At 38.8% G+C, this 12981-nt stretch overlaps 1 protein-coding gene and 1 pseudogene across 1 annotated transcript in view; both read right to left on the reverse strand.

Annotated features, from left to right (window-relative positions):
* The window catches only part of SCGN (secretagogin, EF-hand calcium binding protein), a 73620-nt gene that overhangs the window by 10760 nt on the left and 49879 nt on the right, over positions 1–12981 (reverse strand). The window contains exons 7-8 of the mRNA XM_069094939.1: positions 3655–3710; positions 717–762 (exon numbers count right to left, since the gene is read on the reverse strand). Of these exons, the coding sequence (XP_068951040.1) occupies positions 717–762; positions 3655–3710 (102 nt within the window). The remainder of the gene's footprint in view (positions 1–716; positions 763–3654; positions 3711–12981) is intronic.
* LOC138166470 (large ribosomal subunit protein uL6-like) lies at positions 8221–8929 on the reverse strand (annotated as a pseudogene).

The following is a 12981-nucleotide window of genomic DNA, read 5'->3' on the forward strand; positions in this document are numbered from 1 at the left end:
CTTTCTTTCTTTCTTTCTTTCTTTCTTTCTTTCTTTCTTTCTTTCTTCCTCACTCTTTCTTTCTTTCTCTTACTCTTTCCTTCTATTTCGCATTTAATTATTTTCTCAAATAAAGATCCACCTTCTCTCCCTCTCACCTCCCCATATACCTCTCATTGAGAAATCAAGAAAAACAAAATACCCTGTTACAACCATGTATAGTCAAGCCAAATAAATCCCCAGATTGGCCACGACTAAGAAAAAAAAGTAGTCTCAATTTCCTGAGTTCTGACTTCTTTAAATACTCAGCTCAAATCCCACCCCTTGTATTGGCCGCTTAGCTCCTAATTGGAAGGCAGGGAGAGGGCTACATTTATATAGTTGTGTATCTCATATACAACTTGATATGTACTTGTTTCTTTCATCAGACTCTGCCTTCCTTGAGAGCACAGACTACAGTTAGTTTTTGTTTTTTTTTTTATTTTTTCCTTTATTAAGTACCTGGCACATAGTAAACATTTAATAAATGCTTTTTGAGTGACTTCCACACAAGGCCATTAAGGGCTAGGGCCCCCTTTGTATACTTTAGTCTGTGATCCCAGTGAATCCTCTCTGAATCACTTCAGCAACCAAGAAGTGAAAACCCAGATATCCAATGATCTTTCCCCCTCCTTCAGTCTTCTCTTTAAATCTATTGACAATGGCATAATTTACTCTAGAGAAATACTGCTACTTACATCCATTTTAAATTGAAGCAGGAAGTTTTCCTGGAGAGCCAGAATCCTATATGGAGAAAAAAATTCACAGTCACCTCTGAATTACTATTGCCCGAGCTTCAGGTTACATGACAGATTCAGTTTTCTCAGAACAGGATGGATATTTGTAGAGAATTAGCTTAGTCACACAGCCAACATGTGTCAGTGGCAGAACGTGAGCGAGGAGAGCTAGTGGTACAGGGGATAGATCACTCTGCCTGGAGTCAGGAAGAACTGAGTTGAAATATGGTTTTCTCTTCCACATAGCAGGGGGAGTGAGGGACACAGTGCCCCCTTGATCTGGAAAATCTGTGTAAAATTTTTTGACCTTCCCTTGGTACCAGAGAAGTATGAATTTTTTCTTTTTCTTTTATGGGGTGTTTACAACACCTTATTGTAAAATTTGGGTTGAATTTGGTCACAGGGGCAGCTAGGTGGCACAATGAATAAAGAACTGGCCCTGGAGTCAGGAGGACCTGAGTTCAAATGTGACCTCAGACACTTGGTACATTTTTTTTTTTTGCTTTTTGGAGGGGGGAGGGCAGGGCAATTGGGGTTAAGTGACTTGCCCAAAGTCACACAGCTAGTAAGTGTTAAGTTCTAGGGCCAGTGCTCCAATTCACTGTGTCACCTAGCCCCTCACTTTTTTTGTTTTGTTTTTTGCTTTTTGGAGGGGCAATTGGGATTAAGTGACTTACCCAAGGTCACACAGCTAGTAAAGATTAAGTGTCTGAGGCCGGATTTGGACTCAGGTCCTCCTGACTCCAGGGCCAGTGCTCTAGTCACTGTGCCACCTAGCCTCCCCTCCTTGATCCATTTAGTTGCTGTGTGACCTTGGGCAAGTCATTCAACCCCAATTGCCCTGCCTTCCTCCTCCAAAAAGACCAAAAAGAAAAAAAAAAGAGTTTGGTCATAGGCTCTGTGTTGGCCTTCATGTATCATTTGTCACTTTCACAAAACTCCCCCCAAATTCCCATATAATTTCTTATGCCAACTGGAGATACTTTGAAACCATGATGGGGAAAGTCACGATGTGGAAGGGATAACTGTATTGCCTCAGACACTTAATGGCTGTGTTACCCTGGGCAAGTTATTTAACCCAGTCACTTACCTTAGTTTACTTATCTGTAAAATGGAGATAATAATAGCACCTATTTCCTAGGGTTGTTGGAGATAATATTTGTAAAGTGTTCTGCAAACCTTAAATCACCATATAAATGTAAGCTATTATCATTACTAGTACCAATTATTATTATTATTATTATTACTCTAGCACTTAAATGAATTGCTGAATTCCCTACTGTTCAGGGTGATTATAATAATTAAGCAACGGTTGCCTTATGTTGGAAGGGAGGTGATTTTGGCTTCTTGCTGGTTATGTATACAAAGTACAGGCACTGACTAGTTCCACTTAGCTCTAACTTTGATTCCAGGCTGAGGACCTCTGAGTTCAGAGATTCTTATCCCAGGTAAGGAATTTTCCTGGCTATCACAATTCATGAAACTGGCTGCTGAATTACTGCTGTGTGGCTATCTGTCTTGGCAACTGGAGTGCCTACAGGTGAGATCATGAACCTCTGAAGTTCTATAATAGGAATAATTTACATTTCTATAACAAGTCATAGGTTATAAAGTGTTTTCATTATCTAATGTGATTATCACAAGAAGTCTCCCAGGTAGGTACTATTACACCTATTTTCCAGAGGAAGAAACTGAGTTTCAAAGAGGTAAAGGGATTTGCTTAAGCCACAGTGGGTAAGGAATACAACCTAAAGTTATGATGCCCAAGAATAGCAAATGGTCTTTATAAAATGACTATGTATGTGTGTATACATGTATATATGTGTATATGTGTTTGTGTACATATGTATATGTATATATACACACATATATATATGAGAACAAGTTAGTTTCAAAAGATCAAAATGTGTTTTGCATTTTCATGATTAAGGTTGTTTTTCTGTATACAAAAATTTCTGCCTTGAAATTCCCTTTCCTCCACTTATTTCTTATGCTCCCCTTTCAGATTATACTTGCCTCCCTATCCATGATAGCTGTCCAATCTGAGAAATCTCTCTTGCTTCACCTAGTGACACCTGTGTACAATGGCCATTCCTGTAAAATAATCTGTTCAATGTATTTCCATGAATTACAAGTTCCTAGATGGAGAGTTGGAAGGGACCTTAGGGGTCACTTAGTCCAACTCTCTGGTTTTACAGATTAGGTAATCAAAGCCTCAAGAGGAACTTGACCAAGGTCAAACAGTAAATGGCAGACTGATTTAAAACCAAGACCTGTTACTCAAGGTCCATTGGGTACTTGTTCTAAAGTGTGGTCCTTTAAAAAATACTGAAATCTGGGGCTCTGTGTGAAACAACCTGCTATCTCACTGAAAATGCTAGATTTGGAACAAGCTGGTCACCAGCTCCAAGATAGTCTGCCCTCTCTACTTTCGCCTTTCCAGTTGTTCTTTATGTGTTGTCTTCCTCTATTAAAATAAAATTTTTTGAGGTCAGGCACCTTATTATGTGATTAAGACATAATAAGAGTTTAATTAAATTTTATCTATTAGGAATTATCTCAGAATGGGGTCTAAATTTATCTAAAGAATAATATTGTAGTAGCAGACAAGAAAAACACACTTTCCTGTGTCTGATGCCATTTTGTCCTGTTTTATGCCTTATATACTCTATCATTACACAAATAAGGGTCCTAAATATTGAGGTTGGAGACACGAGATCAGAATTTGAATTTATGCTTTGACACTAGCTGTGCAAACTTTGCTTTAGAGGAAAAAATGCTTATGTTTCTTTGGTACCCAAACTCAATCTCTGTTCTCCAGATAAGAGGAATTTAATGTATCATCACAACCTTATGGAGTTTGCTTCTGAACGCACTGGATTGTCTTAATGTTGCTGACCTTGCCAAGTCATTCAGATCCAACCGGCCATCTTTGTTTTTGTCAAAGATCTTCATCTGGAAAGAAGGGAAAAGAACTGTGAAAAGGTTGAAATTAATAAGCCTGGCTAAGTAAGTCTATGGATATGGACCATATAGAAAGAATAGGGGGCGGCTAGGTGGTGCAGTGAGTAAAGCACCAGCCCCGGAGTCAGGAGGACCTGAGGTCAGTTCTGGCCTCAGACACTTAAGACCCACATAAAAAACTAGCCGTGTAACCTTGGGCAAGTTACTTAACCCCAATTGCCCTCCAAAAAATAAAGAAAGAATAGGAAAGGAATTCCAAAATAATCTCAAGAAGTTTCATGTCAAAGAAGTTACTAACATTGTTGTCCTTCCCATTCCTTGCCCTCTGCCCACCTCCTCATCAAATATATACTATTTCAACCACATGAAAGAGAATATTCTTTCCTAACAACGGTGACGACACAGTTGAGGTGGTAGACTGGGGGAATAGTGAGTGTTGAGGCAATAGAGTTGTGATGAGAATGTAAGGGCAGGCAGGAAGTTTTGGTCCAAAGGAGAATTTTGAAGTCTTAGAGATGGTGAAATTTTCCATAGTGGTAAAGTCTAAGTGTGGTAAGAGAGGTAAAGGCAACTGAGGAATTTGAAGAATTGAAGAAAATCGAAGAGTTTGAAGAATTGAGATGGGCATTTTGCTAGAGTAGTTGCCAACACAAATATTGAAGTCCTGAAGGATGATTTTGGGGGATGGAGCAAAAAGAAAGACTGTTAGTCAGGTACTGAAATCATGGAGAAAGTTGGGAGAAATATCTGACCAAGTCAAGAGATAACTATAGACAGGATGGGAAGAGTGGGATATTTGTGCATGCATGCTTCTGTGTAGAATTATGCAGTGAAGCAATTGTCTCTTTAACTGCAGATAGTTTTACTGTCTGCAGTTTAACTTGAAACACAAGTGTGCTGGGAAAGGCCTTTAGACCAGGAATTGGGAGACAAGATTTCTAGCTTGGACTCTAGCATTAAGTGGCTGTGTGGTATGGGTTAAATCTGCTTCTCTGCCCAACCTTAGGGGATTGTAAGGTCCTGTGAGCTCAAATATTCCATAAAGCTAGCTGAGGTCTGCCAGTCCTTTCCAGATCCAAGTTTCCATGATAACTTGAAGACTTGCTGAAGGAGAAATACTACTTAAGCAAACCCCCTTTCCCTGGCAGCAAGTGTGATCCTCCAGAAAAGTTCTGCTGACTGAACAAGTCAAGAATTCTAGGGCTCCCACCACTGCACCAGGCTTGTCAAGGGGCTAACTGTTTCAATGATGATAAAAGCCCCATAACAGGCAGTTGTTGGGCTGTGAAACATTGGTGGGATATATTTAGGCTCTCAAAAGCTTGGTTTAGTGACTTTTCCTCTTATTCTACTCTCAGCTCAAACCCAGACAGTGGTGGAAGCTCCATCAATCAACCAATCAAAAACTCCCCAAGCAGCTGTTAGTTAGAGTATATGAATCTGCTCTTTCCATTCAGCAAACATTTATTAAATGGCCACCTCCTCCAGAGCACTGTACAAGGCCACCAAAGAGAGGCTAATTTCAGGTTAGGCTAGCTACTAGAGTTCATGGAGTTTACAATCCAGTACCTCCATTGTCCACCTTGGTGTACAAGCCACACTTCCAACTCCCCATGCCTGGAATTCAGGGCCTCCTCAGCTCAGCCTCTCAGAAGTTTTATTTCCTTCAAGGCTCAGCTCAAGTATCACCTTCTTCATGAAACTTTTCCTGATGCCCTAGCATTCTCTCTCTCATCCAAGTACTTTGTATTTAAGTGTCTGTGTACATACTCCTCACCAACTCCTTCCCCCATAGAATGCATGCCTCCTGAGGGCAAAGACTCTCTCACTTTTAGCTAATAGTAGTTAGCATTTATATAGCATTTTAAGGTGTTACAAAGCACTCTACAAATATCATCTCCTTTCATCCTCACAACAACCCTGATATTAGTATCTCCATTTTACAGATGAAGAAACTGAGGCAAAGAGATGTTAAGTAGCTTGCCCAAAAGAAAGCAATTTGCAATTATACACAGAAAGTTACCTTTTGACCCAGCTATGCCTGGGTCACAGCTAACCCTACAATGAGAAGAGATAAAAGAAATACAAAAAAGAATCTATATGTACAGAAACATTTATGGGAGCTCTCTTTGTCATGATTTTTTAAAACCTGGAAATTAAAGGAATGTTCACCCTTTATGGAAAGGAAAAGAAAAGTAGCTTGCCCAGGGGCACAGAGCTAGTAAGTGCTTCAGGCTATATTAGAGCTCAGGTCTTCCTGACTCCAGGTCTAGTGCTCTATCTAATGTGCCACTTACCTACCACCTTTTTGTTCTTATATCCCTAAAGCCTATTATCTGAATTGTAATATGCAGTTAGGTGGCACAGCGATTGGAATAATGGGCCTGAAGTCAAGAAAACTCATCTTCCTGAATTCAAATCTAACCTTAGACACTACTAGCTGTGAGACCTTAGGCAAACTCCTTCACCCTGTTTGCCTCAGTTTCCTCAACTGTAAAATGAGTTGGAGTAGGAAATTGCAAACCACTTCAGTATCTCTGCCAAGAAAATCCCAAATGGGTTCAGGGAGAATTGAGCATGACTGAAATATGAACAACAGCAACATGCAATTAGATGGACACCCTATAGGATTTGTTTATTCATATATGTGTCTTTGCTTAATAATGCAGATGAGTGATTAGTTGAGTCCATAAATGAATAGGAGGACATGAAGGGGGAGGTGCATTAACTTTAGAAAATTGCAAAGTATTCTTAATAACCCCAAGCTTCTCTCTGAAACAAAGGCTCTTCTCTGGAATAATAGTATTCAGGTGGTTCATGGGTACAGGAAAGGGAGCATTCCAGTGTGTGAAGAGAAGAAAATGAGTATCATGTAAAGCACAATTGAAAAGCGGGTGTTGGGTATGGGTCAGCTGCCACATATCACATGCCATTAGTTGAGAGGGGGAAGTGGAGTAGAGGACGTCGTCTAGGAAATGTAAGAGCCTAAAAGAAGATGAGATTGTCCCATGGTAAGAAGGAGAGATAACTGATAGGCAGCTTGTGAGCTCCCTTGGTATCCTTGTAGCACTGAGAAAGAGAGGGAGACTCCCAGCATGTTGCATGCAGCCCCTGTGCTAAACTCATAGGCTATGGATGAACAGGTGCAGACCCGATAGATAGGTCACTGTCTGCATAATTGCACAGAATACCAACAAGGATGAGTTCACAAACCCATTACTGTATTTGAGCATCCCTTGCACCTAGGGCCATGAGCCTGGTAGGTACCCTGTAAATATCTGTTGAATTCAAATAAATAAGGGAATATGTCACATACCCAAGTAACTATTATTTTTAAAATCATACATGCTAAATACATTAGATTGGTACAATCAAAGGGCCAGGGGAGGTCTGAGGGGAGAAAAGTCCCTCCAAGATTGGGATTGATTAGGGGAGGTTTCATGGAGTATTTGGTGCGTAAGTTGAACATTTCTAGATAGGTAGGAATTCACCAGATAAGGGGAATAGAAGGCGAGGGTTCTAAGTGAAGCAAAAATGAGAAAGAAGGAAAGCATAGGACAGGTGGAGAAGATGAGAAACAGTCCAGTTTGGCTGCAGTAGGGAGTGTAGAGGAGAGTAGTAAGAAATAAGGACAGCCAGGAAGGATGAGGCAAGGGTGTATTTCAGAGGACTCTGATTTCCAGGTTAAGGAGTTGACTACTTGCATACATCATTTTATTACTATCAAGTTCATATTGCAATTGGAAAGGAAAACACCTAAGCTAAAATGAGTTAGCTATATATTCTGTAGCTCTAGCCTAGTGGTTCTCAAGCAATGGTAATTGATGTTCATTTCTTCATCAGTCTAGTTTCAGAACGTATGTACAGAAGAGTCATGGGACTTCATGAGCCTCACTCTGTCCCACAGATTCATAGAGACAAGACATTTCTCCTGAGATTTCATGGACCAAATCTACAGGAGGCTTAAACTGTATACATAGAAGTATTATGGACTCAGAACCTGATTCCGTCATGAGCTGCCACTGTTCATAGATTTCTGAACCAGATCCTACTTCATTACTGCTAAATAGCTTAATGAATTATATTCTCTGGGTTTTGTCCCAGCACAGCTCCCTTAGCTTCTTTTAAAATTTTATTAATGCATTATGTTTTGATATCACAGATGTGATATCCAATGAGCACCCTTCATTCACAGCAACCATGACTGATAGTATATGTAACATTCCACACATGCGGTCCTTTACCTCTATACTGCAAAAAGGGAGGTATATTTTATTATCTATTCTCCAGGACTAAGACTGGTCAATGCAATGAATCGACTGTTTGTGTCCCCTTTTTTCATTACTGTAAAATATTCTTTCATATAATAATATTCATTGTTGTAAATATTTTTGTTATTGTATAATTTTCTTGGGTGTTTAATAAATACTTGTTAATTGATTTACTCAGCATCAGTTCTTATAAATCTTAACTTGTTTCTTGGAATTTTTCTTATTCCCTATTTTTTTTTTGACAAAAAGTATTTTTATTTCATCTCTGAATTATTTGACATCTGAATAAGCGTTGACTCCTCAGGACACAGCCTTTGGCATCTTTTCCAACTTATTCATCAGCTTGATGCACTGTGCCTTTCTCAGAAACATAGATGCCATCCAAAAATTTTCTGATATCCTTGTTTTTGACTGTGGTGGCCTGTTGGATCAGGGCAGCTGAGTTTGAAACAAGTTCAATATCATTTCCTTCAAGAATTAACTCATCTTTTTGGGCTTGAGAAACAGCACAAGCAACACCTGGTCTCATGCGCACTCTTCGGATATATTTTTCACCCAAGAAATTTCTGATTTCAATAAGTGAGCCATTCTCTTGAATAACAACATTGATGGGGAAGTGAGCATACACAGACCTCATCTTGTAACGAAAACCCAGGGTAACGCCTTTGATCATGTTTTGTACATGACTACAGATTGTGCTCACAGTTGCAAGTTCTTTTCGATTTCCCCACCACTTGTCTTCCCGAAGCCTTTTTTTCTTCTTTCCAAGGAGACTGAGCTCAACATTGATATGGTTGAAATCCCTTCAGAGGATTCCTCTGGGCCCTTTCACAATAACTGTCCGACCCTTAAGAGAGATGTCAACATTTTCTGGGATGTCGACGGTCTGGTTGCTTAGAATGGTCTTCATTCTGGTAGTGAATGGGCCAAAGTTATTCCCTATTTCTTAAGGCACAATAAAATTCCATGACCTTTATATACCACAACTTATTCAAAGATCTCCAAATAGATGGGCAACCATTTTTTTTCCCATAGTCGGAAATTATAAAAATTATAGCTATGGATATTTGGGTACATATGGGGCCTTTCTCTCTGTCTTTGACATTTTTCAGGTTTCTACCCAGTAACAGAACCTCAGGTTAAAAGAGATATCTATTAGATTCCTGATAATCGACCTGATAATCAATTCTATGATTTTTCTCTATATTGAAAAAAGGTTTTTTTCCAGAATGGTTCACAGCTACACCAAGAGTATCCTAGTATATATGGCCTGTCTTCTCGAAGGCCTTCCCACCCCTGAATTCAAGACTACTTCTGTCTTTTGTCATCTTTACCAGTCTTCTGGGTATGAGAGAAAACCTGAGTCAGCATAGTTTTATTTATATAGCCGTTCTCTGTATCATGATAGATGGTTTCATGAGTTGTGGCCAGAAAAAGTCATCATCTACGTGCTAGTCCTCTAGTGATGAACTTCTCCAGATTTGGCTAGGTAAGTTGCAGAAATAGAATAATAGAATTTCAAAATTAGAAGAGACTTTAGCATCCATCTTAGTCCAACCCATGCCTGAAAACAAATGTAAAGGGTAGTTATCTAGCCTTTGCTTGAAGACCTCCAATGACAGAAGGACTACCTGCCCTCTCAAGAGAAGCTACTCACACATTCACAGCCAATTGTTAGGGAGTTTCCTTACCTCAAGTCAAAATTTGTTTCTTTTCATTTTCTACACATTGTACCTCATTTTTCCCTCTGGGACCAAGCAGATCAATCCCAACTCCTGTCCATTTGATAGCTCTTGAAATACTTTAAGATAGCATTCTCTTCTCCAGTCCTCATGTCTGCAATTTTTTTTAACAGACTATTTTACCCATGAATTCGAGACCCTTTATCATCCTAGTTATCTTTCTCTGAATATTCTCTGGCTTGCTATCTGTAGCCCACCTTATATTCCACAAGTTGATTTTTTAAATTCAGAGGTAAGAGTTCCTATATATTCCTATTCAATCTTGTTCTACTCTATTTTGCCTGATGTTCTATTCTTTCATTTGCTGTGTTATCTGTTCCTCTTCACCTCAAAATGTTCAGTTCATCACTGCAAAAATACTAGCAAAAAAACTAGAACACTCAGACTCTTCCTCTCCCCTCCTCCCCCAAATAACTATTAGGTAGTTGCTTAACTGAACTTAAGGTGATTTTCCCCCCTTCTAAACAAAACTGCCCATACTTAAGACAGAAAGAAGATTAGAGTCTAACCCAGGGGTTGTGTGTGTGTGTGTGAGACTTCTTTTTTTTTTGTGAGACTTCTTTTTATCAATCTAGTGAAATCCACCTATCTCTTCTTAGCATTATGTTTTTAAATACATAAAATATAATACACAGGATTTCAAAGGAAGCCAGTTACATTAAAATGTAGTTTAAGGAACCCTGATAACTATTCTTAATGCCATGGTTGAGGATTTGAGTGCCCAGGAAGAGTCTATAAATGTGTCTTTGGAAGAGACTCAGGTGAATAGTTCATGCTTACTGACTATATTTTTCAATACAGTCTTTTAACTTCACCATAAAGCTTCATAGTCCTATATTGTTGTCTTTGGGCCTTATAAATGAGGAAGAGAATTTGGAAATAGGGAATTTCTGGGGCCCATTGAAAAGGGAAAAGACATTTAATTCAATTCTTTTGGTTTTGTTTCTAGAAAGAATGTTAAGACTACTGTTTCCATTCTTCTAGTAATATATCTAGTCATTAGTTACTGGACAAAGATTTCATATTTAGAGTATCAATAGAATGGTTTGTGTTTATGGATAGCCTAAAAACCTACACATTTCTTATCATCTTTTGCCCCCTTTTCTACTACTCTGTCACCAACTTGGCAGAAATTGAAGGAGACTACACAGGACTAGGGACCATTTTATGATTGTTTCATGGGTTTCCATGGCCAGTTCTACAATTTTTTTTGTGTCTGCTACTTAAGTATTGAAATATGATGTAAACACTCCTCTTAAGAAACTTATAATCTAATGATTGGGGAAGAAGCCATGTATACAAATAACAAAAGTGACAAAAGGGAGAATGAGATAAGTACAATGGAGAGATCCAGGCAAGGTGCTATAGAGAGATGACCAAGGATCATAGAATCATCTGATCATGGCTTTGGAGCTGAAAGGGATCTTTGAGACCATTACATTGATCCTCTTCGTTTTTACAGACAGGGGAACTGAGGACCAGGAAGGTTAAATGAAATGTCTAAGGCCAAATTCAAACCCAGATCATTCTGACTGTAAGTCTAATGCTCAGTCTACCTGAAGACAGGAAGGGATTGTAGAAGGAAGTAGAAAACAACATCTAGATGGCATTAGAATGGTAATGAGGATGTGTTGGGGAGTAAGCAGAGGATAGGATTATAGGTAGCTTCATAAAGGAGATGGCATTTGAGTTGAGTCTTGAAAGAAAGCAGCAACTTCAATAAACAGAGATTAGAGGTAGATCATAGAGTATGATATTCATTGTAGGCATGGGAGATGACAAGAACAAAGGCAGAGAGAGAAGAGAGGGGAAAAAAAGAGAGAATGGGAGGTAGACATTGGTTCAGTTTGATTAGGTCATATGCTCTCTGAAGGGGAGCCATGTGAGATAAATCTGGAAAGTTAAATTAGAGACAGACTAAGCAATTCATTTAAAACAATGAAGATTTATGTTTTTATTATATTATTATGTTAGTATGTTTAAAGTGGTTTTAATGACAATCTGATATCCATATGGAAAAGATATTGGAAGGAGAACTTTTAGAGGTAGAAATAATATTTGGGAGGTCTTTGCAGTGGTCTGAATAAAAGATTTTGAGGGACTAAACCAGAAATTATTGCTAATGGGGATATCATGGGTATAGGGACTAGACCTGTGATCTCATTGGTATAAGGAATTCCCAGATGAGGAAACTAATTCTGACAATAAAGATTGGCACCTTCTCCCCAACTTTTAGATATTAGAGAGTTGCTTATAGCTCTGAAAGGTGACATAGCCAGAATATGTCAGAGACTGGAACTGAACCCAGCTCCTTTAGAGGTCTAGGTCAGCCTCAACTTCCATTTTTTTTTTAAAAATAATAATTTGGGTTTCACTTACTAACTAGTTATATGATCTTAATTTCTCTAAGGGTTATTACTATATAGCTTGCTTTTCAAAAATAAAATTAAAACAATTTCTTTATCCATATCACTAATTTTTCTTTTTCTCCCCAATTACATGTCATATATGGATTTCATTAACATGCTGTTTCCTTCCTTGCCCAGACCACTAATTAGGAAGCTAAATAAGACCAGATCAACAGAATCTTCCTTTCCACTGCTCATAGAATACATTACCAAGGATCATCTAGCATTTTTATCAATTTTTAAATGTTACCACATTCATCCAAGGCATCTTGAAGTCATTTGTTAAGTAAAAACCTCTTAAGTAAAGCATTTGATTCTAAAAAAAAGAAATAAAGAAAAAGTGGCCTGGGCAGTAGCAGGGTGAGGTAGGGCCCACATCTTGTGGTACCCTGCTGCTGTTCCCCTTGCAGGATTCTTGCATGACAGTGCTGAACAGCAGCAGGCCTAGTGGGTCCCTTAGGACATGCACAGTTCCCAAAATAAGCTCACCGGACAAGGTCAGTTACTGCTATTCATTCATGTCAGAAAAATGGAAAACGTTTAAGATACTCCTCTAATACATCCAATCTTATAGATAGGTTCCAAAAGTCTCCAGATGGAAACATTTTAATTGACCATGTATTCTTTTCAACATATATTAATTAAATGCCCACTTGGTGTTTGAGCAAGCTTCAGTCTTCATGGACTTTATATGATAGAAAGGAAGAAGAGAGGGAGATGTACAGAGAGAAGGAGATGAAGGAGAGGGATTAATGGAGAGAGAGGGAGAGGGAGAGAGGGAGAATCAGAGAAAGATAGAGACAGAAAGAGAGAGGGAGAGGAGAGAGAGAGAGGGGAGAGA

Source organism: Petaurus breviceps, unplaced genomic scaffold (assembly GCF_028583685.1).
Source record: "Petaurus breviceps papuanus isolate PSGF00001 unplaced genomic scaffold, PetGlider_PUasm1.0 224, whole genome shotgun sequence".
In the NCBI taxonomy this organism is placed as follows: Eukaryota; Metazoa; Chordata; class Mammalia; order Diprotodontia; family Petauridae; genus Petaurus; species Petaurus breviceps.